A 27,356-nucleotide genomic window follows, 5' to 3' on the forward strand; every position below is an offset into this window, starting at 1 on the left:
ACCAGTTTCCCTCCCCACTTAGTTAAGACATTTTTATCTCCCAGTTAAAGGGAATATAATAAGGTTTGAAAATCAATACCTAGGAGTTACAAATACAGGTTCTTCCCCAAGTAGATCTTAAGTCTATTTTTTGAACAGCATAAAAATGTCCATATAGATACCTGGCTTATAAGTGTATTGTTTTGAGTTTGCAGTCATTAGCCTATTTTAATTAATATTTTTTTAAAATGCAAACAGAAGTACAAATGAAGAAGACTCACTATCACGTGGTCAAAAGAACTGGGCTTGTGATTTCTGTGTACTGGAAAGCAGGTATAAGAGAATGCCTTGTTGTTTGGTATTGGTTGTTGTTTTATGCCTTCCCATCATCTGCCAAACAGCCTTCATAGGAAGGTTCTTCTGAAACACTTTCAGCTTGCAGCCAGAAGCATTTTACTTAATATTAGTTCTAATTTAGATAAAACTGATTTTCCCAATAAGAGTATCAATTAGAATTGTATGTCCTGACTTCCACAAAAATGCCTTTACTAGCAAAGCATTACTAGCACTTTTCCTTATACAGCCAGCTCTCTCAAAGAATTACACCCCAAGGAATTATGCGCAGAAACATTAAAAGTTATGCACAGAAAATTTCAAAATGATACAAAATGAATTACTTAAAAATATTAAACTATGTATAACACTATTTAAACCTTCTTCACTATTTAAACCTTCTTTAGAAATTTATGTAGGCACTTGGTATGGTTGGGGAATGGGTAAGGGGCATGTGGGATAGATTTGTGAGGGAGTGTAGGTGTGTGAGGTTTGTGGGTGGGTGTGGCACCCTCACATGTCCCCCCATGGTGCACAGCCCCCACTGCCAGCAGCAGCAAGTGGTGAGCCCTTGGGGTGTTCATGGCTGCACCAGGCAGAGCCCCCAGCAGCACAAAGCTCCAGCTGAGTCCCAGGGCACTGAGGGCAGGAGGCCATGCACCACTGGGCTGGGTGGGCTCCATGCCTCCACATGGGGCTTCCAGCACTCCAGCAGGAAGCCACATGTGGAGGAACAGAGCAGTATACCATCAGGCTGGGTACATATGGCTTCCTGCTGGTGGAGGCACAGTGTGCTGGAAGCCCCATGTGGAGGCATGGAGCCAGCCGGCTCAACCCAATGGTGCATGGCCCACACCCACGCGCACACACCTCCACGTCCCCCGATCCCCACCCTGCAGGCAGGAGCTCCTCTTCCCACTTACCAGCTTCTGGTCACATGCCACTGTGCTCGGTGCTTCCACACCAGGAGCCAGGAGCCCCACAGAGCTGGAGAGGCAGAGCCTGCTAGTGTTAAATTATGCAAAATTATGCAATTATGCACAGTCATGACTCTTATGCGCCAAATTGCGTGGGTGCATAATTGCATAATTCCCCAGTGTGTAAAGAATGTAGAGCAGCAGGTTCCACCAGTGGTACGCAGATAACCTGTCAGCGGTACACATTAACAGATTTATTATAATTACTTTATATGACAGAAATTTGCTGGTGGTACTTAAGGTTGTATCATTTTAAATTGGTGGTGCCAAATCTGTCAGAGTTTGGGAACCGCTGATATAGACCAATATTGCTAATGCCCCAGGTAAAGAGTGTAAAGACTTCTTGCCCATGCCCACATATTGAAGTAATATAGAGTCCTATCACCTTACCCTACAACAGCACAACTGTAAAATTAGTGTCTGCTGTCCTTCCTAAGGGAAGGCAGCATACTTTAACTTATAAATACTGATTCATATTCATGTTACCAGCCCATGCTATGCCAAAAAGTTTACTTCTGACACTGGGTTTTTACCTTGGCAACAGTTGTACTGTTGTGGCAGATGTGTGTTGATTTATGCTTTTCTGGTCACTATACTATAACTTAAGAGGGAAAAACGAGAAATGACAACTATCACATGCTTATTGCCAAACGTATATATTTAGGACCCTTTATACTTTTATTCTATAGCTTCAGAATTGGCTGTATAATCCATTCTATGCTGCCAGTACCGTACCTAGACTCTTGGTGGCCCCAGGCGAACTTTTAGTATTGGGCCCTCCTTCACCAGAAATAATAATGATAATAATAATCGGACAACAGAAAAAAAATTACCATTTTCGGGTCCCCTTTCTGTCTGGGCCCTGGGTGGACACCCGGTTTGCCCAGGCCTGTGTCCGAGTCTACATGCTGTAAAACTGCACTCAGGAATGGAAACTTTCTTTTTTTTTTTTAAGATTATGTCTCTAGTACTTTTAGCTAAAAGAAAATCTTTGAATGTGAACTGAGTGTAAATTGATTCAGTGGTTAACTACTTGATCGTATAGGAACCCTACATTACATGATAAGTATTAAAATGGAAACTGATCTGAAGAAAAAGAGGTAATCGTATTAATACCAGGAATATTGTGAACAATTGGATGGTGAACAATTAAGGATATGAGTGAACTGGAGATAAGAAGAATCACATTTCTGGAGAAGCCATCTGTTAGTCTTACGCATCACAGGACCCAAGAAATAGTAAGATGAGAAAAAGTTGTGGTGCCAGCACTTAACTATTTTATTGAGAATCATTTTAGAACAAATATCCAGAGAACATGCTTACTATAACTTGCCCTTGAACTGCCAAAAGCTGAAATGGTCCTGCATCCAGAAGCTAATACTTTCAGCTTCCCAAAGAGAGTGAAGCATTTTCCAGTCAAATTTCTGTAGCAAAGTAACATTCTGGGAGCACTATAAAGTATATGTATGCTGTATTGATTGTACTGTTTATAATCTTATTTCATTGAATAAAAATATTCTATTTTCATTTTTCTAAGGGTGATGCAAAACATCCAACTGAAGTTAAAACTAGAGTTGATGCAAAATTTAGGTCATGTTTGCTGCACAATATAAACCTAACTCCTTTAATAATTATACAACTCCTTAGGAGTTTTCAATGATTGAAACATTTTTCCTCTTCCCCCCCAAATAGTGTATCCTAAACTACTTGAATTTCATACCTTAATAAAGACCCCCCCTTCTTCCCTCTCACCCCACTACATGCATTGCTGTTATAGTAGATATTTTATATTGTCTGAACGAACAAGGGCAGTGTAGAATGGAAAAAGTGTCATTGAGGACAGAATACACTGCAGTCATTTAACATTAGATTCAGTGGAGTTGCTTCCATGTGTTATAAAGAAGTGTAAGTACCTCGCATCTTTGGGGCATGATGTTTCATGTTATTTGAGGCTTGTTCCTTTTGCAGGACACTTACCTACCAAAACACGCCTTGAAATTCACTCAAAAAATGCTATGAGTGAAGCACCACTTTCTCTTAGGGACCAGTTTGCCCGTGAATAGGGCTTTTGTTTCAAATCCTATCAATGGAAATAGGGACCAGCTACAAAATAACATAAAGCTCAAGATAAGAGTGTCTTCGGCCCTGATCAGCAGTCAGAAGTAGAGCCCACAGCAGTGTGCTTTTGCAGAACTAAACTGAGTATTGGGCCATTAAATAGTTTATCTGTCCTGATACACGGTACAATGCAGCAGAATCTGATCAGTGCTCAAACGCACAGGGGACAAAACTAAGTCATTTACTGTTTACAGAATATAATTCCTAACTCATGTCAGTGTAAAAACCTTATATGGACTTGATCCTGATCCCATTGAAACGAGTGGTAAAATCCTGCCATTGACTTTACAGGAGCAGGATCAAGCCCTAAATCACTAAGTGCTATTTAGTATTATTCCTTTAAAATGTCACAGATACAAATGTATATAATGTACTGGGCAGCAGTCATATTGTCAGTTTAATTATATGTATCATAGAACCATAAATAGTTGGGCTGGAAGGGGCCTCAGGAGGTCATCTAGTCCAAGCCCTGCTCAAGACAGGATCATCCCTATCTAAACCATCCTAGACAAATTTTTGTCTAACCCAGAGGTTGGCAATGTTTTCCAAGAGTGGGATGAAATGACGTAGGTTGGGTCTGAGGTAAGAATACATTAGGACCTCGTGGCCACTGCTGCCTCTCCCTGCTGCCCAGCCATAATGAGGCACAAGTGAAACTCTTGACCATCTGGATAAATAGCAGTAACACAACACAGGTAAAGCCCCCTGCTGCTGAATACCAGATCTAGCCCACAGGCCATAGGTTGCCAACCCCCAGTCTAGCCTATTCTTAAATCTGCACTAAGTTGCACAACTAACAGGCACATCCCCCAAAAGACCAAGAACATCTTAACTTGTCACAGGTAAAGCAGAGGGATGAGAGTACAATCAGTGTCCTGCTGCTGCTGTTTATTAAAGTACAATCAAGAGATCCCATGAAGAGGAACATGCACCCCACTGCAGAGGAAGGTGAAACAACAGGATATTAGGATAAACAGTATGCCTAAAGAGATCTGAGCATTTTAATGTATACCTTGAGATACAGGAGATTCAGGGGTGGCAAATTCAGTTGCACCCCTCTTTGATTCCTGCTCCATCCAAACTTTAAAACCAACTGCCTGGGAAGGGTGGAAGCATTTCTATTCAGGCAGCAGTGAGGGAGTCTATTGACTTCATGACTTATTATAATCTACCTGATTCCTGCTACTATCTTCACTTCATAGGTGTTAATGATCCTTTCTTTTATAATGGTCTTGATATTCCACTACTCAAGCTATCCTTTCTTCTGTAGTTCTTCTGGTTGTTAGCCATTCCTGGTAATGTTTCTCTTCCATTTCACAGCTCTGCAGACTGTTTTTATCCCCAGCTAAAAACCTTAACTCAGTGTGGTAATGTTAACTCAAGTGTGGAAATGATTGACACTGAAGTTCAGGCAGTTCTCAACTTACAATGTTTCACACTTACAATGTTTATAAGTTGATACCCTGTTTCAACTTTCTGACATCAGTTTTGACTTTACAATGCTTGATTTGATGCCATGCCACGCCAGCAAACAAGTCTGCTGCATCACCCATCTCCCTGAAGAACATCTGTCCAAATTTCCTTGGACACTTTCTTTAAGAAAGGAGACAAGACTGCAGAAAAACCTACAGCCAAGACTCCTGAGAAGACTCCAGCCAAGAGCCCTTCAAAAAGTCCAGTAAAGTCAACTCAAAGAAGTCCTTCCAAATCAATATGATTGCTATTTACAATATGAATACATTAATGTAGCTATATTACTCATCTACAATTGATTGAGTACAAAATTCTGGGTTATTTTTGGTGAAAATAGGGTATCAGGCCTTGGTTCAGGAACCAATCCCCATCTATAATATTGTTTCCTATGGGAAAATCGGTTCCGAGTTACAATGTTCAATTTAAGATGCGGTTTTCAGGAACCAATTATGTCATAAGTCTGAGGGCTGCCTGTATACACTGTCAACACAGTCAGGAAGAATAGATTTTGTTTTATGAAAGTGAACAAGATACATACACATAACTATAATGGTTACATGACTAATGAAACAATATCTTTTGATTATTTTTTGCCTCGTTTGTGTTTTTTAAATTTCATATGTAATCTAGCAAATTAGTGCAAAATAAAGTTTCATTTGTTTTAGCTTTAATCTTAAACTGAATAATGTAACACTGGGCTCCTAGTATATTAGTAAAGCTTCTAGTTTCTCTTTAACTGAAAATAAGTATGTGTTGTGCTAATTTTAACCAGTGATGTGCCACACCATCTGTATCCTGCTTTTCAAAATCCCAGATCTATCCCTGTGGAGACTGTACATCTTTTAAAGCTAAACCTTGATTTTTTTTCCTCGTGTTTAGGAGTTTGGATATACAAACTAAACTCCAAAAGGGAAACTAAGGACCCATAGGAAAAAGTACAGACCTTCTCTAAGGAAAAAGCTCTGTACTATTACCTGTATTTACAGGTAAATCTCCTGCTATTACTCGCATTTGCAGCTGCAGCTCTGATATTTCTCTCCTGTGTCGTAAGACTAGATCCTTCTAGCCCTCACAAGTACATCAAACAGCTGAATTCATAGTCACTGAAGACTTTCAAATAATTTATAGATGCTATTTTAATATTGCTTTGACAGTTCCTGGTTTATCTTATATGTATTCTGATTAAATGACATAGTCTGTTGTCATCTGAGAAAGCAGTTAAAAAAATCCTGCAGCATCTCCCTTTAGCAGTGAGCTATGCTACTTCCAAGCACAACTACCATTATTAGGCCCAATCCTTTCATCAAAATTCAAATGAATTAATTAACTCTGTAAATAATGAATACTGTGACATCAGTACTTATATAGTATCTTAAAGATTCATTATTGTTTGGGAGAGGAGGTGATATACGATTCATATGTAACAGAACAACTGAATCATGCTTTATGCACAAACCCAACCCACCTGTGGAGCTCCAAGTCACACCTCTATAATAAGACTTAAAATTGACTCCACCATCTATCAAAGTCTGCATTCAAAGTAGTCTGAGCGGAGCTGCAGCCAAGCAGTTTTGTGCCTGGGGCAGCTATGCAATGGCCAGGGCAGTGCCAGCTGCTGTGGTGCTGATCACAGTGACATGGTCAGCTGCCACTGTGATCACAGCTATTTTTTGCACCTCCTACAAAGGCAGCACCCAGGGCGGCTGTCCCAGTCACTTCCCCCATTTTATTTACACAACTGAGTCTGGGGAGACAGAAACAGTGAAAGCATTCTACCTTCCTTTCCTCCAGCTTACATTGTATTTAAAAAATAATATATCAAGTGCTATGTCTATAAAGAAAACCTTGAAAAAACAAGCTGTGTCCAGCTGCTGCAGAAATATCTGTTTGAGCTTGCAGAATGCTGAAATAATAGATGTGAAAAGTGTGAACTACACTTATCTCAGGATTTGTCATGAGCAGAAAAAAAAGCTTGATACTAAATTACATGTAGCTGAAATATTTTAGCCAACCCTAAGATGGCAGTAAATTTTCCCCTGATATAGGAATAGGTTAACACCTTTTGCCATGATTTACTTGATGCATGTCAACCCATTGAGTGGGTGCCAACCCCACAGAAACCAGTAGAACCCTTTTTTATATATTTGTGGGCAAAGTCTGGAATGGTTAGCACCACCTAGGCTCATTCTTCCCCAATTGACCCCTGGCAGCAACCTTGTCATTTTATTGCTGTAAGGTCACTCTGTGCTGCTGTCACAGACTAGAAAAGCCCTGAGACTGCTCATTTTATGCCAAAGGTCCAAGACTGAACTAGAAAAGGAGTCAAATGCCACAATTGGTCCTTTCCCCTTGGACTTACAATGGTGAAAGTAATAATGTCCTGAAAGAAGTAAGTACATTTATACCAAAATAACACTTGTCAGATGTTAATTTAAGTTTGTTAGTACTTGGCAGATATTTAAAAAGCAAACATCTAAAAGCCTGTACATTTAAAGTAAAAGTCTAAGGGCACATCTACAGGTGTGCTTTAATGTGCATTAGCCTATTTTAATGTGCATTAAAGCATTCCAAAAAAACCCCATACTCTATAGCTAATGTGCAGTACAATAGGTGAATGTACCTTTTTCTATTACCTCACAATGGAGGGCGCCTATATGCAAGTGCAGAGGCTACTCTAACACATTGGATTAATTGAATCTGCTGGAGCATGGCAATTGCTGTGTTCCAGCAGCCTCCTGTGTCTTGTGTATCAGCATCCCCGTGCTTAAAAATGGCGGAAGGGGCACTTGAACTAAATCTCGTCAAAGAAGCTTTAGTTCAGGGACCCCCACTACCATTTTTAAGCACGAGGATGCTGATACAGGAGACGCGGCAGTGCTTTAGGTGGCTCTTGGAGTCACTCTAATTAAAGTGTCACCCCCCCCACCCTCAGAGTACGTGTAAAAGTGCCCAGAGGTATTAGATTTAATGTGTATTACCAAAAGTACATTAATGAACATGTAGATGTACCCTAAACTCTTAATTTTTCCCTGCATGCCTTTTCCTAGCATTTGCGTATCTTACAGGGCAATATACATTATTGCCAAGATGTGACAAATACAATGTATGTTCCAACTAATGTTTTTGATAGTTGTATTTTTTCACCTTTTCATTCAATATAGAAATGTATCCATTATAATCTGTAGTGCATAGGAAACTTTTCTAATAGACTTGCTTGGGATTTTTTCAGCAAAATATTTTAACCAGAAAATGCTGATTTGTTAAAACTAAATAATTTACGTATAATATACCCCTTATGATGAAAAAGAGAGTGGGTACATGAAGGGGTATGCACCCCACTAAGAGATCTCACCAAGCTATTGGCTTGTCTTAACTGGGTGTTTCCTAAAATTGTTCCTGTTGAAAGTGTTTTACATTGTATGAATAATTAACTATACCTTGGATAAGGACTTGAACCTGGATCGCCCATGACCCTCATGAGGGTCCTAAGTCTTCAACTATAGAACCAGTTGATACAATTAATATTTAATTATTCAAACACAATTGAACAGGTCCAAAAGGAGAAACTGAGAAAGCTCTAATTCAGAATAGCCAATTGTCTGATGGTCAGAGCATTCTTTTTTGATCTGGAATTCCAGGTTCAAGTCTCTGGTCTGAATCAGGCATAACAAGGACTTCAGGCCAGGTCTCCAATATTTCAAGGAAGAGCCTGACCACCAAACTACAAGCAGTGCAGTGGTCTCTGGGTCTCATAGTTTGTAAGTATTTTTTTAAAGTCTTGGTTTCATGCCAATACAGAAATGGAAAAAATTGACATATCAGAGTTATAAAGGAAGAAGGAAGCCTTTTCCATACCTCTCTACTTCCTAAGAGAGCTTGGAGGTTAATGCAAGAAACTTCTGGACCTGTCCCTCAATTTTATGACTGTGCTAGTGACGATTTTAAGAGGGTTAGTGACATGATCACTTGGCATAGGTCCCAAATTTCACTTGAAACAAACATCAATTGCATGTTTTACTTCTCTTCACTTGTCATTTGCTGCTATATTCTTAGATTATGAGGTCCTCAGGAAAGAATTGTGTGTTACTATATATTTGGACAGTGCATAGTGCAATGGAATGGAGCATCAGTAGCTCTTGTATCCTTCAGCAAAATCACCAGAAGTCTCCAAAAGTGCAAAGTTGTGACCTTCTATGGTCAATTTCTGCTCAAGACCTTCCCTTTTTTTTTTTTTTTTAAATGGAGGCTACCTGGCTAACCAGTACTCGGCAAATTAGTGTATTTACATACAGCCACAACTTACATTTTTCCTGTTTCTATTTTTCATAATGCAGCCTACATTATTGTAATGAAAACCTTATTACTCTCTTTTCTTTTTGATAATTAGCAGGGAAATGGTTAATAATTCAAGTGTAGTAGTTTTCCAACATTTTTCCAACTAATCCAACTTCTAAGTGGTTGGGGCCCATGTAAACCCTGGGCTGCATCAGCGCAGGCTGCATGCTGCACATGTACAAGCACAAGCCTCCCCTCCCCCCACAGCAGCTTGCCGCGTGGACATCCCAGCCTCACTTCCAGCTCTCCAGTCACAGGCTCCCCCACTGCACCGTGCCACACCATCTGTGCCATGCTTCACTGCACTGCGCTCTGGGGAGGGGCAGAAAGTGGAGCCAGAGAAGGGAGGGGGGCCCTGGAGATCCCAGCTGCTGCAGACAGAGCACTGAGAACAACAATGATTGGGTAGGAACCTCGGAGCAACAAATTAACCCCTTAGGGGCTATATGCACCCACCAGGCCACTGGTTGGACAGCCCTATTTTATGTAATGGATGAGGGACAAAAACATACTATGCTGTTAATGTAATCACAGAAAAAGTATAGAGAAAATTAAAGGATTCATACTGTTAACTAATTTCTAGAAAAACAATATTGAAGCAGAAGCATAATGTTATCAAGCTGCCATCAACTGAGTCTTTGATCAAAGATAATCCTCTGGCATCTGTAAACCAAAGACAGTCCCTCTCAAGCAGGGCACAAGTGGTACAGGCAGCCTGTGTGTGTGGCATGCAGGAGAGCAGGGAGGGGACAGCATTGGCAGGGCAGGAGGCAGAAAGCAAAGCAGCAAATCAGGCAAGGAACAGAGGGCCTGCTACCTGGTCTGGTAGATGGTGAATTTGGTCAGAGTAAGGAGGGGGTCCTGGGACTCAGTGGGGCCATGGATGGGGAATACATAAAAGAAAATGTGAGGGAAGAAGTAGATCCAAGAAGAGGTTCCTGAGGAGGTAATGCCGGGGCTGCAGCCTGGTGCATTCAAGGCAGATGTGTGCCAGGGTCTCCCTCTATTGAGAGAAGAGGCAGGTTTTGGGGATGCCTGTGAAGTGCACCAGATACACACCCATGGGGACGGCTCCATACAGGAGCTACCATGTGCCTCATGGGATTAGGACAGAATACAGGCTGGCCCACCAGGGACCTTCAACCTTGCCAAGGATGTCCCACTATTTTATATCCAGGCAGGATGCAATATGACAGGATGTTGGAGCATGTGGAGCATAAGCATGGAGAGCTGGCAGGGCTGGGATGTTTGGAAGCAGACAGGCAGGTATCCCCTAGCCAGCTGAGGTGGTATGATGCAGGGTGCCATGGCTCTTGCTGAGGCAGGGGCCCATAACAAGCTCTGCAGGGCTGGGAGATACTGGTGGGTAGGGACTGCCATTGCACAGGACCTCTTAAATGCAGATAATGACTAGATACTGTAGATACTGGGCTACATGGACCACTGGTCTTACCCAGTATGGCAGTTCTTATGTCACAGGCCTAGTTTAAACATATGAATTTGCCTCCTTTGGAAGGAGCAATTAAAAACCTAAATGGAAGGAGCAATTAAAAACCTTTATATAAAGAGATACTGGTGAAATTATCTTAGAGTTATCAGGTGCTAATTCTAAGGAATGTTAGTTTGTGTTCAGATTAACAGGTGCTATGGATCAGTCATATGTTAAGGGTTAATACCCTCTCTAATGTGCATTGCTCAGACCCATGCACTGCTCAGCATGGCCAGGGTCTCCAAGTCAGCTCCAAGCCTACCCCACTTGCCAGCTCTCTAGCCACAATTTAGGCTGGGAAGGATGGGGAAGGATCACCCCAGTGCACCCCATCACTCCCAGATCACCCGTCCACCCCTCAATCAGGCCTGCCACCCCAACCAGCCCAAGAGCAACAGCAGTGGCGGAGGGATTCCCCTTCTCTGCCTGCTCCCAGGCTCCCTGCAGTCTGAGGTCTCTGCAGACCATGGCTCCTGTGCACCCAGATCCAGCCCCTGCCAGGCCCCACAGCTACCTGGAAGCACCCCCCCCCCTTGCCCCCCCTTCTGTTGCTGGGCTCAGAAGGGGCTAGATCTATGTGTGCATAGGGGCCATAGTCTGCAGAGACCCCAGGAGCAGGTAAGGAAGGGGAATACCCCCATTGCTACCTCTTCTACTCTGGCTGATCAGGGCAACAGGGTAGTGATCTGAGGGTAGAGGAGCTGATAGGGCTGCAGGGGGAAATTTGAAGGTGGAAAGGATGATTCAGGGGTTGTGGGGGTGATTCAGATGGCAGCAGCCTGGCAGCTCTCTGCTCACCCACTCTCCCCCCTGCCTCCTCCCTCTTTCCCCTTCCACTCCTGACCTCCATTCCATCATTCCCATGTCCCCCTTCCCCTGGCTTCCCTACCCCACTTTACTCCTTTTCCCTTCCTCTCCACTCACCTGTGGCCCAGCTGTTCCCAGCTGTCAGTCCAGGGCCATAGAGTCTTGGGTGTTAGCTAGTCCACCTGGAAACAGTGCCTCCTGGGATACCAGTAGGAGGACTACAAAGTGGTGGTTTTCTCTCAGGTGAACACCCAAAAGTTAACTTAACATGAGCTAGACAGAACAGCTCAAAGATAATCCATGCCAGAAGTGGTGTAACATTAAGGTACCTAGAGCCTAGAGGACAATCAGTACTTGTTAATGGGCCTAAATGTATGATCCTTGAAGTCTGATGTGCTCTTAACATGATCTAACTGTAATGTGTAATCTCACCCTAAAATGGGTAGATTAATAGGTATCCTGATTAAAGGAGTTAGTAGACTGATTGGTAAGCTCTGCAATTATTAATGACAAAATAAAACAGGAGGAAAAAAGAGAGCGAGAGAGCCATCAGACAGGAAGAGATGCAGTTATTTAGTCCTAAAATGAACCAGACAGACAAAGCTCCTTTTGGCACAGAACGGACTGGACAGGCAGTCTGAGAAACTACAAGCAGGGAAAAAGGTTTGCTGCTGTTTGTTTCCACTATGGTCAGGGGAAGAGAATTGTGTGGGTATTCATTGTACAAAACAAATGCATCAATGAATACACCATGCTTGGAGAACCTGTTTTCCTGTTAATAAAAACAATCCTGCCATGACCTAAATTCTGTTTAGCTGCATAGGCCAAAGTGACAAAAGCATCCAGACATAAGATGATGGGTATGTACATGACTACTTCTTGACAAATCCATGACTTTTAGGATATTTCATTAAAAAGAATCTTTGCTTTTGTCATTCCAGGACACCTAATTAGGATAAAACTATTGGTGAATATTTTATATTTAAATGTGGTTCCATTTTTCAGTTTCTACAGCCTGGGATTTTAAGGTGGAATAAACGTACGTGTGTGTGTACACGCATGCATGCATGCATGCATTGTAAGTTTTCTTCCTTTTAACTGCAATGAGACTTCTGAACTTTTTCTGCTAACCACTTCAGTACAAGGAAGAAGAAATGTCAGGCATCATAGTGTAATGAAACCTACCTGCCTTGCCTTTACAAACCACAAGTTCTTAGCTATGCAATAGTGATTAGCCCTATCAAGTTCAATGGGACAACTATGTGTATAAAGTTAAGCATATGAGTAAGTGTTTACAAGATCACTGCCAAAGTTAAAAATAAGTTAGTTAATAGGAACTTTATAATAGAACTGATCCTTTCCTCATTTAAGTCTTTTTAAAAAATGGAATTCTTACCATTGACTTCACCAGGGAAAAGGACTAGGTTCTGTTGATTTATTTTAAGACATTACCTAGTGCATTTTAAACAGACTATAGAGGTCTGTTTTGAGTCTAGTACTATGCAACATTTTCATTAACAAGTTGGATGGTGAAATAGAGAGTATACACCAACCAGGGAGGGATTACAAGTGCTTTGAAACATGGGATTCAAATTTAAGATGATCTTGAAAAAGTAGAAATGGTACAAATTAAGGTAGATGAAATTCACTAAAGACAAGTGCAAAGAACTACATGAAGTAAGAAAAAATGAAATAGCCGTTTATTCACTATTTTGTGTAAGTCAAAGTACTTCAGAAGAGGATGTGGTGCTTACAGGATGCAGTTCAACAAAGGCAAGTGCAAAGTGCTGCACCTAGGGAGAAGGAATCACCAACACACTTACAGGTTGGGGGAGGACTTTCTCAGCAGTACAGCAACGGAAAGGGATCTCGGAGTCATTGCTGACACCAAGATGAACATGAGTCGTCAATGTGACGAAATGTTCAGTAAAGCTAACTGTGCTTTATCATGCATTAGCAGGTGAATGACAAACAGGTCCAGGAAGGTGATACTTCCCCTCTACGCAGCATTGGTCAGGCTGTAATTGGAGTACTGCATCCAGTTTTGGGCACCACACTTCAAGAGGGTTGTGGACAACTTTAAGAGGGTTCAGAGGAGGGCCACTCGTATGGTTAGGGGCTTGAAGGCAAAACCCTACAAGGAGAGATTGAGGGACCTGGATCTCTTCAGCCTCCACAAGAGAAGGCTGAGAAGTGTTCTTGTGGCTGCCTACAAATTTATCAGGGGGTAGGGGGAGGGGGCAGCAAGGAATAGGAGATGCTCTTTTTACCAGGGCACCCCTTGTAGTAACTAGGAACAAAAGCCGCATGAAGGAGAGCAGATTTAGGTTAGACATCAGCAAAAACTTATTTACAGTAAGGGTTGCCAGAATCTGGAATGGGCTTCCAAGGGAGATGGTGCTCTCTCTTACCTTGGGGGTCTTTAAGAGGAGGCTAGACATACACCTGGCTGGGGTCATCTGACCCCAGCACTCTTTCTGCCCATGGCAGGGGGTCGGACTCAATCTAGTGAGCTCCCTTCCAACCCAAACATCTATGAATCTATAGTGGACTGCAAACTGAATAGTAATCAGTAATATGTGGAGCTTTGTTACTGCTCTTGATTTTACATGGAAGACCAACCTGGTGATGAGTAAAGGTATAAGATGGATAGATTAAGATAAGATAACCACATTTTCTTTTACAATTCTTCAAAATGTAATTACCATTAGTGCAAAGTACCTAATATACCAAACTCTTTAGGAAAGCATTGTGGCTCAGACCCCTCTCTCATATCTATTATTGAAATGCCATGCAATACTTCAATTTTAGAGGTGACCAGTGTGGAAAAAATGAGGATGTATTTAATCAAAAGTGTGCAAAAAAGGAAATTCCAGCGATAGGGAGTTTCAATATTTTAAAACCAACTAACTCTTTCTGTTAGTAGTAGTAATACGGTACTTAAAAATTTAATTCAAAGTTTTGCATGCTAGTTATATTTCTGGAGAGAATTGATATAGCCCAGAAACAGTCCATGAGAATAATAGTATAAGTAAAACTCTGCAAGATGTTCTACTACAGTGGTAAATATATAATATACAGGTGGTAAATATATAATATACAAACAAAAACTGTATTCATAGAACATTAGGGTTATAAAGATAGGCACTCAGAAGTCAGGAAATACCACAAATAAGATTGTTTGGGCAAACTTAAATGTACCTATTGTACATATATATTTTGCGAGTCTTTAATTAGATGATCACACACTATTTTTTCACAGGATTCTTCTGCTGCTCAGTGCACTATGGGAACGTTTGCTGACTGGGTAGATATATAGTATAATCCTAAGCATTCACCCCAGCCTTAAGAAGGCCTGAGGGCCAGTTGCTCCCCTCCTGCTGTAGATGGGGAGATGACAAGGAGTCATAACTCCCTGCTTCTTCCTAAAACCATGCAGTCTCTGGTTTTGGTAATAGGCAAGGGGCTTTGCTGATGCCTACTGCCTTTCCCTTGCCATCCCTACCACCTGGCTGAGGCTCAGGGCATCAATGTAAGAGCTGGCAGCCACGAGCAGGCTCTGGAAACGTCTTCCCAACCTGACTCCTGTCTCCCCCTTGCTGCCCCACCATGAAGTTGAGTGCCATGGTAGAGATTTGAAGGCAGGGCTATCAGCACCAGCTTTTAAATTGCTGCCCCACTGCTCAGCAGGGTGGCAAGGGGAAACTGGGAATCAAGAGCCAAGCTGGGGAAAACCTCTGCATACCCAGTTCCTGACTCCTTCAGCTTTTAACCTGCTGCCCCCGCCATTCGACCAGTGGGGCTGGGAGCCAGGCATTCAGCTTTCCCCAGTGCAGCTTCTGACATAAGGAAGACCACTGTGCCTAACCACCACAATGAAATCCTCTTCCCTTCCTCCCACATGCTCTGTACTGCTTTGGGTCAGCCTGGAGCTGCGAGGAGCAGGGGAGACTGCCATGCCCCTACTGCAGGACTCCAGGAGCCTTGCTACAGGTCAGCCTGGAGGATGCAAGAAGCAGGGCTATTCTCCTGCAGGAGAAAACAGGGAAGGTTCCCAACCATGGAAGTATGTCTCCATTCTGCCAATTAGCTGATTGGAAGGATGGGGTGGGGGGCATTCTTCTAGGGCAAGAACCCTCCCAGGGCTGTGTGGCAGCTGCTGCTTTTCAGACGGACCCTTTCCTAAGCAGGGGAGAGAGCAGGCTATCGAGTGAGAAACCCAAATCTGATTCCTTTTACCTTTGTTCCCTCTAACCCTGTTCCAATCCTCTTCCCTTACCCAACTCCTGTCTTGGTCTTCCTCACAAGCTCCTCTCTAGAACTTGCTAGGAATTTCTACCAAAAACGGTTTTCATTGCAAATGCTGTTTTTGCCACCCAAATCTTACTCAACATGCCGAGTTTGATAAAATTATCCTTGAGTAAGGCATTGTGGCTCCATAACAAAAATTCTGCTAGGAAAAGAAGACACTACACGAGAATATGCAAGAGCTTGCCATTAGGGGAAGCTTGCCATGTGAGAAACAGGTTCAAATAATCTATATTTAATCACATTTGGGATTAGGGCTTTGAACTAGACTGTCACACATTCTAGGTGAATGGTCTAACCACTGAGCAAGAGCTTACTTCTTTTCCTCTGCCATCTTCCTTTCTACTCCTGAAAAGTGTATTATTTTATGTATGGGAGTAGAATAGTTTCAACTGAAGAGATCAAAATAAACCCACCCAGAAGACCTGGTAGCTTGGAGATTAGGTTACTAGGAGATATGGGTTTTGTCTATTCCAGACTGGACAGACCCAAAGCTACAGTATCCTGACTCAGTGCCAGAACTTCCTGGGTTACCCCCGCCCTTAGGGCAGCCCCTTAATTGACATTATTTCCCTGTCTGGGAAGGCAGGTTGTCAAGTAGACTATGTCCTATTTTGAACAAAATAGGTCTATTACCCATTTTGGAATGAGAGTCTCTCTCTTTTTTGGTTAGCAATAAAAAGTCTGTTTCATCCCAATTTGGAATACACAAATTTCTGAAATCCCTGAAAGCTGTTTTTCCCCACTTCTACTCCTTGCCCTTCTGTATCCAAAACAGCCTACTTCCTCCCTTCCATAGTACTGTAGTTATGAGTACTGGGGTCATTACAATAAAAAGGAGAGCATCCTCTTGTTTTTGGTTACATTGTCCAATTCCACAGTGGTCCCAGGCTCTGAGAAAAGTTCATACCAGTGGTCCCAGCCTAGCATGCTCAGCGCATCCTTACAAGCATGGGAATAATGCAAGTGCAGTGTGATTAGAAAGTAAAAAATAACCTTGTGCACTTGCTCTGTAAAGATGAACTCTTCAAACAATTATTCCACCAGTTTTCTATTTGAGCAAGTACATAGTGTAATGTTCAGAGGCTTAAAATTTAGGGTGAATTTCTACAAGGATGGCAAAATGCACTGCCATGAGGGTATCATCCTTGCAAATTTTCAAGTCCTTTCACCCAGTCCTGGAGAGCTTACGCCTTCTCAAAGAAACAGTTGTAAGATTCAGAAAAATACTGAAAAAATAGAGGAAAACATGTTGAGAAAAACAACACATTTTTCTCTAAAATTATTCTCTAAAATGAATGATTTGTCTTCCTAATATGTTCTAAAAATTTCAGCCCAGATTATATGCTTGGCACAGAACACTTCACCCTAACTGGCTAAAGACTGGCAACATTATAAGCAACTAGAAACAGGGTCTTAGAATGGAAAGTATTAGCAATCTTAAATATATATATAGTATAATTTAAATGTTACATAGTACCTCCTATTAACCTACACTTAAGAAATTATATTGTCTTATATTTTTACCTGAAATTCTCCTTTAGATGAGTTTTTTGTTATAAACTAAACAAAAATTCTAACAAGCAGATTTTATAGTCCATCATAGACTAGACTCTACCATTCTTCTGCATATATGGAAAAGCTACTCATAGAGAAAATGTCTACTCAAAGAACCACTAAGTAGAATGTTAGAAATTGGCCCAATATAAGCAAATTGTTCTTGCTGTGATATCAGATACCTTATACCAAAAAACCAAAAATAACAACAAAAATGACACACCATTTGACTTATGAGAATTTTAAAATGGATCCTGCTAACAGATAAACAGTTAACTGCAATAAATTAGCTATTTAAACAGCAGTGATAAACTAAGATAACAAGTACAAACATACCTTGCCCTTGAGGAACTCCATAAAACTCAGCAGCTATCCTTGCTGCCTCCTTACGGTTCCCTTTTACAATGTAGAAATGACTTAGTATGGCAAGGCTGATTTTAACAAAAAGTTTAAAACAAAAAAGTGAAAGTATAGTAAAGTATACATTGGATAGTTGCTGGGCAAAGGGGCGACTTTCCTCTATGACGGTCATTGCTGCAGCAGACTCTTTGTCAGCACTTGGGTACTGCTTTCAAATGCTCTGATAAGATCATATGGCTCCAGCCAGGCACTCTCAGGAACAGCTGGTCCTGCGGAAAGAAAATATCAGCTGGTCATGATGCCTGGTGCTCAAAATATGAGGATTATTTATACTGTACATAGTATTGAGTTCACTACAGCTCCTGCTGGTCTGATGATATTCATCTGGAGCAGGCTGTCCACTACCACAATTTCCAAGGTTCTAGATTATAATTCTTCCTTTTAAAAGGTCTGTTTAATTTCACAGTGGTATTTTTATTTTGTCGTCTTCTTTCTATTTTTAATCATTTAAAAAGATGCCACTGAAAGTATCATTGTAAAACTATTTTATTCCGCTTACTGCTGCTAACAAAAACAGCTGTTTATATGTATGAAAGTGAAATGATTTCTTTCCTGAGGTATGTTCTCCCTGCTACTTGGGTATATTTGTTTATTTAGATTTGCTAACATATGAAGGGCCCAAGCACTAAAGCATTTTTCCTTAAACACAGCAATCTTGCTATAGCTCTTAAAAAACAAATTTGGGCAAACTTGGGACATGCCAGTTTTAAGTCTCTCTTTAATTCAGGGATGAATGGAATAGTGGTTATCAGCATGGTTTACATAATTGTTATCTGGAATAATATCAAACAGCTAACAAAAGCAAATCCCATGTTATTTTTTTAGTGAAGATCTGCCGCTCAGAATATTTAAAATTACAACCGAAAAAACAATGGTAAACATATAAGAAGGAAAAATCTTTAATACCTTTATGATGCAAATTTATTCTGCTGTGTCATGTTACCTTGTAGCTACGATATGGCAAGGTTTACTTGCCAGTTTTGCTTGCCCAGTTTTGGATATTGGAATGTGAAATTCTCAGTATCTTCAGAGGGAACTGATTTGCTCATCTACTGTAAACCAATTACGACGATCAGCAGTTACTCATAAGTAATTCCATTACTGTGAGTAACTGCTCATGAGTAAGTGCATGGTTCACAAACTGATATAAACTAAAGAGCAGCCAGATAGAGCAGAATCCTTTTAAGTGAGAGACAACCCCAAAAATAACAGGCCAGGACAGAATATCGGATGATATTATTCTACTTTCTTGATATATCTTTTGAAGTAAAAAGAAATTAATTCAACTGTGGTTTGGTGATGTACCCAAATGTACACCACTTTAATCTTAAACCAAACATCTTTTTTCCCTACTAGTTAGTTTAACAAAGACAAACAATATAGAATTTTGTATGAATTTAGAATATTCGCAAATGTCCACTAGGGGTTGAACATGATCTAAAGGCTCTTAGAGCTCAGTGGAATAACTTAAACTGACATTAATAAACTTTGGATCAGGCTCGGAGTCAAAATTGTCAAGCTTTTCCACTTATGATTCCAAATAGATTTGAATTCCTATTTCTAAAAAAAAATATGGAAAAATTGTGAATGTTGTATCATTCAGCTCCCTGACTCATCTTTTTGGCCCCCTCTACATGTGTTGGTAAAGGTGAAATTGTGGGATCATGCATTAGATCCAATCGCGCCTTATTGCCAGTGTAGGGGGAGATCAGGCTCTCCTTGCATTGGCAAGAAGCAGGCTCCCACAGCCTCCTTTGCTGAGGGGGCTTGAGATCATAGGGGCCAAACGCAGCCAGGACTAAAAGATCCATCAGGTGTGGGGGGACTCAGTCCTGGCTGTGTGTGTGTGGTGTTACCAAATTTGCCCATTACTTTGGGGTGTGCTCATTTATTAGGGATAGTTTCTAGGGTCTTGGTGATTCTGTCAATGTGCTGCTTGTGTTACTATACGGAGCTGTATTTCTCCCTTCTGCAAGCCCTCACCCCCAGTGGAGCTATCTTGCAGGACTCAATCTCAATGGGCTGGGTTCCTCCAGTCACCAAATCAGTCATACACACAAACACACACAAATTAACGTGACACGCCTGACCTGGCCGGGCTGATCAGCATGGACAGGCTGACACCCTCATATGCCAAGAATCATTTCATAAGAGCAACAATAAAATGCAGTCAGACACAGGCACACAGGTAAACAGAATCCCTCTGAATCCGGCTGGGTGTCCAGCTGACACCCTCATGGGCCAGCATTCAGTTCATAAGGGCACGTCTGAGTCAAACTGGGTCAATCAGCCTGTACAAGCTGATCCCCTTATGTGTTTCAAACTCAGCATGTCCCAATCTTTGGCCTCTTGATGAGCAGACCCCACAATAATTTGGGCTTCACAGGGATCTTTAGCATAGGTAAAAGAAGCGTTGCTGCAGAGCACGGGAGGAAAAAGCAGCAGAGAAGGAAAAAGATACCCAATTATTACCAGTTTGACTATAAAAGTTATTTATTGCTAAGCATATGAAATATATAATAGTACTAGTAGTAATAGACATGCAAAAGAAAAACAAACACCAACAATGACAATACTACCCTGGTTTCACTAAGTATTTGGGGAAACTTAGCTCAAGCTTAACTGATACAGTTCAGGTTCAGAAGTTTATGCCTAGAAAGAAGACAGAGAACGCTGGGATCTCACCTAGTCCACGGTACTCAGGCTGCAAAGCTGACAGGCACAGTCTGTAGCACAGTCCTTGAAGGGAGAGATGATCTGTTCTTCCAGCGTCCCAAGAACGACAGGGGATGGTGTCAGCACAGGGGTTTTCTTCTTCTCCTTCTTTCCTCCTGCTTCTACTTCTTTTCCTTCCTTTTCCTCTTCCTCTTCTCCCTCTAGCAGCACACACACTTACAGATTTTTATACCCTCAGTTCAGCTGCTTTGAAGCACCCTCAGTAGTGTAAATCATTGTCTTTTCTATTGACAAGGGGTTATCTGGTTTGGACCATCTCAGGAAACTGATTGATAATCAGGAAACACTTAAGATTAGGGAGTAACCCAAATACTTGGGAGCCAGCTTGAAATTCCTATGGGTGGCAGATATACTGATGGGATATCTCATGGTTTCTTCAGGAACAATAGATAGCTTGCAGCATCAGGATTTTGGATTTTTACTTGTTGTGCACAAGCCTCAGCTTAGCATGACTTTTCCAGATCTTACTATAGTCTTTTAACAGACTTAAAGCAATTATTGGGGTGCTCATAACCTTTTGTGGAGAGGACTCCCACCAGTCGTCTCGGGAAAGATATGACAACACCTGTAATTAGGGCTCCAGCAGGCTGGATGCTGTGATGAACCCTTAACCATTGTTCAAATGTTGCCCATACCCCCTCTGACTCGGTCTCTTACCTCAGCATTCCCTAACCCGGCAACCGAGTTTTAGTCAATCAAGTTTAAATAGGCCTCCCATAGTGGGACCGGGGAATGTACGGCCCGAGATGCCTATTAAACTTAAAGCTGTGTGTGTGTGTCTGGGGGGGGAAAAGTCCTTAGCAAATCCAGATTAGAACTGGTCTGATAAATGCTGAGCTGGGTGTGTGTGAACATGGGTTGATTAACATTGGAAGCACAGATTCCCCATCATGCAGCGCTCTCCTGCTTCTCTGGTCCCAGAATTCACTGCAGTCTCTGCTTCAGGCTTTCTGTTTTCCATCTCTCATGTAAATGAATGGTCATCTGGTTCCATCTCGGATGTAAATGAGACCTAGGGCAGTCGATTCACTCTTGTCACCCTTATCTGGTGAGGGTCTTAGGTGCCTCTCTCACTGCATCTTAATCAGTTTCATTTAGGTAGAGGAGGGGAGGGAGGGGGGTGGGGATGAGTCCTTTGTGAGTCAGACAGACTGCATCCTGTACCAGGGTTGCCCAAGAATACAGAGCTGAGACGTAACAGTGGGCCTGGGGGTTTCATGCATCCTCAAGACTTGGACAGTGCAAATGCTGCAATCCCCCCAGGCCCGGGAGTTTCATACTGGCATGGTGCACCCCTGCAGCTAGGAACCCTGTTAGCTGATGGGACTCCCAGCTGAGGGGAGACCCTGCTACATATGCAAATTAAAAAGCTCAATAACTAACAGCTATAAAGTTAGTATACATTTTCAAGGTTTACCTTAATAGCTGGCTAGAGCTTTTTATCGTGTGATAAGTACATTGCATGTGTAGCTGGTCTTAAGGTAATTGCAGAATTTACCAGTTAATTGTGTGATACCTGTATCATGTAAAGGGGGACTTTGTGTTAAGGGGGGGATGTCTATTTAAAAATAAATATCAAGCTCTTTCATAATGATCAACTAAATTTTGTTTAGTTTTTTATCTTGAGAAAAAGCATAATTTTATTTGTTTCCTCTGAAGTGATTTGAATATATGCAAAAATCACAGGAAAAATTCAATGCACAAGTAATATATTTTTACAGTAATTTATATTATTCTGAGAAAGCCTCAGTTTTTTCATAAATTTCCTTTGAACAACTAGCTAGGATAAATACTACCTTCCTAATACTTAGGCTAGAGGTAGGGGTGAGTATTTAAGAAACTGCCAAATGAAAATCTTACTTTATATTTAGCATATTGTTATCTGACACTAAACTGACGTGGCATGTTTTCCGTAGGGATAAAAGTGCATTATGTTCCTAGCATGTATTGCCAATTTCCGTTTCAATCATTAATGAACAGAAATGATATTTTCCTTAGTGACACATCCAGTATTTGATATTTCATATTATTCTTATCACCTTTTCATGATCAGAAAAGCATTATCAGAAAGCAGGGGTGTAGGTTGTCTGCCTCTTATCAGAAAGCATTAACTCATTCAAGTAATTAGTACACAGATTTCTTTGGTGATCCAATTCATTTCTGCTTTGCTAACTTACCATTCAAAATGATGAATTCTTTTATAAAAAAGGTAACTTTCTTTTTGCGGAGGTTTCACTTAATATCATAAAGTTCCCAGGAATACGCACACTTCAACATCTACACTTCTCCCAAATTTTCAACCCTACAACAGTAGAGTATTAGATAAACAACAACAACCCAATAACTACTAATTGTAGATGGAGCTAGTCTATTAGCTGATCCTTCTTTTGTAGGCCCTGTTTTCAATCGCTTACAGCTTTACCCAAACATAACTGTTACACTGAAATTTTCCATTCATGTTTCTGCTGACCAAAAAAGCAGCAGCAATTTTAGAATTGTTTTCCTCGTGGTAAAAAATTCTGACCACTGTTTCACTGAGCTATAGCACTTCCATACTGTAAAACGGGGATGGGCAAAATACAGCCCATTGGCTACATCCAGCCTGCCAAGGGATTTTATCTGGCCAGTGGCAGATTCCTCAGCTCTGCCCAACACAGACCCAAGGGGCAGACCAAGCCATGCTGCATGAGGCTGGTCTCACTGCCCTGGGCATGCAGCACAGCTGGGGAGGCGCAGCAGCTGGACTCCTCTTTCTGTCAGCTCCAGCAGCAGCGGCTCCTTCTGAATGCTGCTGTCTGCCTCACCACCCCTGCTGGACTCGGTTCCATGCTGTCTGTCCGCTCCATACCCACTACTGTGGGAGTCAGACCTGTGAGCAGGCAGACAGGCGGGGTCACCACAGAGACCAGCCCAGGACCTATGCAGGCAGGGTGCACTCAGCTGGCCAGAGATGGGGCCACAGATGGGCAAGGAGTGGTGACTGGGAGTGGGACAGGAAGGTGGACCAGGGCTGGGATTGCAGGGCAGTGACAGTGCAAGGCCGGGCCCAGGCCAGAGCCGTGATCTGCTCCCAGGTCTAGTAACCTACCACTTACGGAGTTTTGGTGAGCTGTTGTGGGGTGGAGAGAGGGAGGAGGGTACTGATCTGGCCCATAACCACTCACCAAACTCCCTAAATGGCCCTTCAGCCAAATAATTGTCCACCCCTGCTGTAGAGGGAAGACTGGATGTCTCATGTCTAATAAAAATCCATCCCAAACTATAAATTATCTACAAGTCTAGAATAATTTATAAGCCTCTGAAAGTGCATTTCACACATGCTCAATGGAGGTTTTATTATAAGTTGGCCACGTAATTCTCCAAAGACTGTCTGGATTAAACATGTGCCCCCCCATACAACACCTACATGCCAGCTGGACTGAACATGTTCCAGTTGCACTGAACATTCTCCATCTGCACAGAACAACTGACAGTGTCCATCCCACAGCTGCTGGAGCTATGCAGAATTGTCCCTATAACTACCCCTCTATGCTTCTGGCATCTGCTGTGGTGCAGGCACCAGGACTTTCCACTGCTTTAAGCACTTCCCTGCCCGGGTGCCCAAGCAGCATGGCAGAAGAAGTACTGATGTGAACACTGAGATTGAAATTGGTGGGATTGTTATATAGGGAGGGTAGGAACAAAGAAGAATAGAGATTAAGAGAGCAATTATGAGGTGAGAAGACCTTTTAGAAAGATGAAAGCAAGTGCAAGGATACTTTTCCTATCCTTCACAGATTTTACCTCTTTTTTGGTTTTGTTACTTGAGGAAGACCAAATCCTATGAGATGCTGAGAGCCTCAACTTAACAAAGGACCATTTTCTAACTCAAAATGAAATATTAGCTTTGACTAGTGATTTGTATTCATCAGCTATGTGGGATGTGACAACTGGTAGCACACATCATACTTATTTTGGTAGGTAATAGTAAGTTTTCCTATATCTTTGATTCTAGGGACCTTTTTTGTTATAGATTGTTAAATAGTCCTGTATGTCTTTTTCTGGTGTTAAATATTAACTGTTCCCTTAACTTTTTAAACATATGTATGCTTTTATAGTAATACAAACACAACAACACTTTCATATGCTAGTCTTATTATTCCCTTTTCTTTTGCATCTTTTCTTTTCTCTCACTCAACTACGTTGGGATTACAATACTTTTTGTTTTGTTTTTCTTTTAAACTCTGTGCCTGTATAGCACAACGTACATTGTTGACACTAAGCAAATCAAACAAAAATTGCTAAAATTGCTCATGTGCACTTAGACTGAAAGTCAAGAAATAATCCCTGTGTTAAAAAGTATTCAAGCAGGTATTTAACTCTTTAAGTGTGTTTAAGAGCTATTCTGGAAGAGGGGCCCCACAGGGGAAGGTCTATTTTGTTTTGAAAATGTCAGAAACATGAAGCATTTCCCATATTGCCTTTATTTCATATTTAGTATTTTTCCCTTAAGGTTTAGTTTGGCTGAGATTTAAATTGTATTGTTACTCCATAAATTTCAACAGGTTTAACAGTTCTACAGATTTATAGCATATGACAAATGTATACTCAAAAAACAAAAACTTGGGGAATTAGGCCGTCAGTAGAACAAAAGGACTATTACATGTACATCCAGCACTGGAAAAAAAAATAACAGAACAGCTAAATTTGACCATGGGGCCTTTACACTAGTGAACAATCCGTTACAGCTCGCTTTCTTTCCTACATGTCTTAATATTATGTCAATTCAATAGTTACCCAAACAATGCAGCTGGGCAGCACAAATCATCTCCAACATTACACCCCTTACTATAGTCTTTTAGACTGGTTTCTAATGATGTCATAGTTTGGACATGCTCCTGACTATAACACAGAGTATGCTATCTTGGACACAGTGTCCAGGGAGTGTGATCTCCCAGGAGACAGTCTGGTAAAACCAGCAGGCACTTCTGGGTAGCAGAACAGCAGTAGGCCAACCACTGTTTCCTCTTACTATAAATAATTGTATATAAGCTTCTGTATGTAATAAAGAAGTTGTTTCACGTCACAAGCCTCCACATTAATTACACTGACCATCCAACTAGTTTGTTCAGATGAAATTCTTTCTTTCAAAATGTGACTTCATACAGTTCCTGCCAGTATAAAAACTGTTGCTAATTTGTTAGTTTTAAGATACCGATGTTCACTTGTGTATATAACTAAAAACAAAATTCATGGTTTTGACTAACAAATCCAGATCCCCAATTAATACAGTTATTTTCAGGAAGGATCTAGATATCCATTGTTATTCCCAGAAGGTATTAAAAATCTCCTCTCATTTTGAAATCATAATGTACTCAATTGTTTTAGTGGGTATCAAGTTCTAGATGCCAAACATCTTCAAATTTTAAAAAACACACACACTTCAAAGTATTTTTAAGGATGTATCACTTCACATTTTGACCACTGAACAGCTGCCTGTCACATTAGTGATAGATTCCACCACAACTGCAAGTCTAATATCAGGCAATCCCTGCTATCAGCAGCACTGTCATATGAATAAATTTGGTCTATTTAACAACTCAATCTAATCATTCATAACATCTTATATCATCAGTGCTGAATTTCTGTCTATACTAGGGAACTGAACCAGTTGTAATTGAACGGTTTGTACTGGCATAAACCAGGGGTTAACTGTATCTGCATCATCCACTCTAATTTATACTGAGAAACATTGTAGTTCTGGCCCAAGTACTATCCCAAACCATCTCAGACTCAGTGCTCTCTGGGAAGTTGTCCCAGTACAGTTCCCAGAAGCTGGGCATTCTTAGAAAATGTCATGGGTGAACTCTGAGACATGCATGAGGGGACAAGAACCATTTCAAATAGCAGGCATGCACACTGGGACTGAAAAAGTTTAGGATAAGCATTCAAACTACACCATACTTAGGCCTACCAAGCCATTCTTAAACAGTGGATATTAACACATCTGCTAAGCATTTGGGGATTTTTTGTGTGTAGGTATGAATGAAAATTGTTTCAGAAAGGACAAATAGTTTATAGCGCTGCTGCTCACTCTTTTGGACCCCTGGGCCAAATGAATAGGGTGAGAATGGTCCATGGGCCAGATTGAGCCCTGCACATCAGGATTGGGCCCTGGGGCCCAGCACCACTCCGTTCCACCCCTGCATGCCAGGACTAGTTCCAGGGGACCTGGCACTGTCCCCTCCCACCCCTGGGCACTAGGATTTATCCTTGAGGGACTGCTGTCACTCCCTCCCACAAAGACTGGGTCCTGGATGCCTGGCACTGCATACCAAAATCAGGTCCCAGGGGTCTGGTGCTACCCCCTCCTAGGCAGGCCCCCAGGTACCAGAATTGGGCATTGTGGCCTGATGCTGCCCCTGCCTGGCCCTGCATACTGGTATTGGGCACCCGATCAAGTAAACAGGGCCTGGGGATCCTGGCAGGCTGTTGAGGACTGCATGGGTAGCCCCACCCCTTGACAGGTGCCCCCCCCCCGGTCACCATCTTGGGACCAATGTCCCAGGGCCAGCACCAGTGGGGCCCAAAGCGGGGTGCAGGCTGGCAGGGGTCTATGGAGCCAGGCTGGGCTGCACCAGCAGGAAGAGGGGGGAGCTGGCCCAGCTCCATAGAGCCCCTGCCAACTGGGACCCCGCGCTCCTGCCACCCTGCTCCGGGCCTCACCAGCACTGGCCTGGGACACCATTGCGGGCCCTGTGCTCCCGCTGGCTCCTGCACCTGATCATTCCCAGTACCCTCCAGCCCCGCGGTACAGGCTGCACAGTCCCGACCCCCCGCTCCCC

General features: G+C 42.0%; 1 protein-coding gene across 1 annotated transcript in view; it reads right to left on the minus strand.

Annotated features, from left to right (window-relative positions):
- Nucleotides 1-18,011, minus strand: part of ASB5 (ankyrin repeat and SOCS box containing 5) — a 55,269-nt gene extending 37,258 nt beyond the window's left edge. The window contains exon 1 of the mRNA XM_006028178.3: nucleotides 17,713-18,011. Coding sequence (XP_006028240.1) covers nucleotides 17,713-17,908 — 196 coding nt within the window. The 5' untranslated portion in view covers nucleotides 17,909-18,011. The remainder of the gene's footprint in view (nucleotides 1-17,712) is intronic.
- Between the last annotated feature and the right edge of the window lie 9,345 nt (nucleotides 18,012-27,356).

The sequence above is a fragment of the Alligator sinensis genome, unplaced genomic scaffold (assembly GCF_000455745.1).
Source record: "Alligator sinensis unplaced genomic scaffold, ASM45574v1 scaffold614_1, whole genome shotgun sequence".
Classification (NCBI taxonomy): domain Eukaryota; kingdom Metazoa; phylum Chordata; order Crocodylia; family Alligatoridae; genus Alligator; species Alligator sinensis.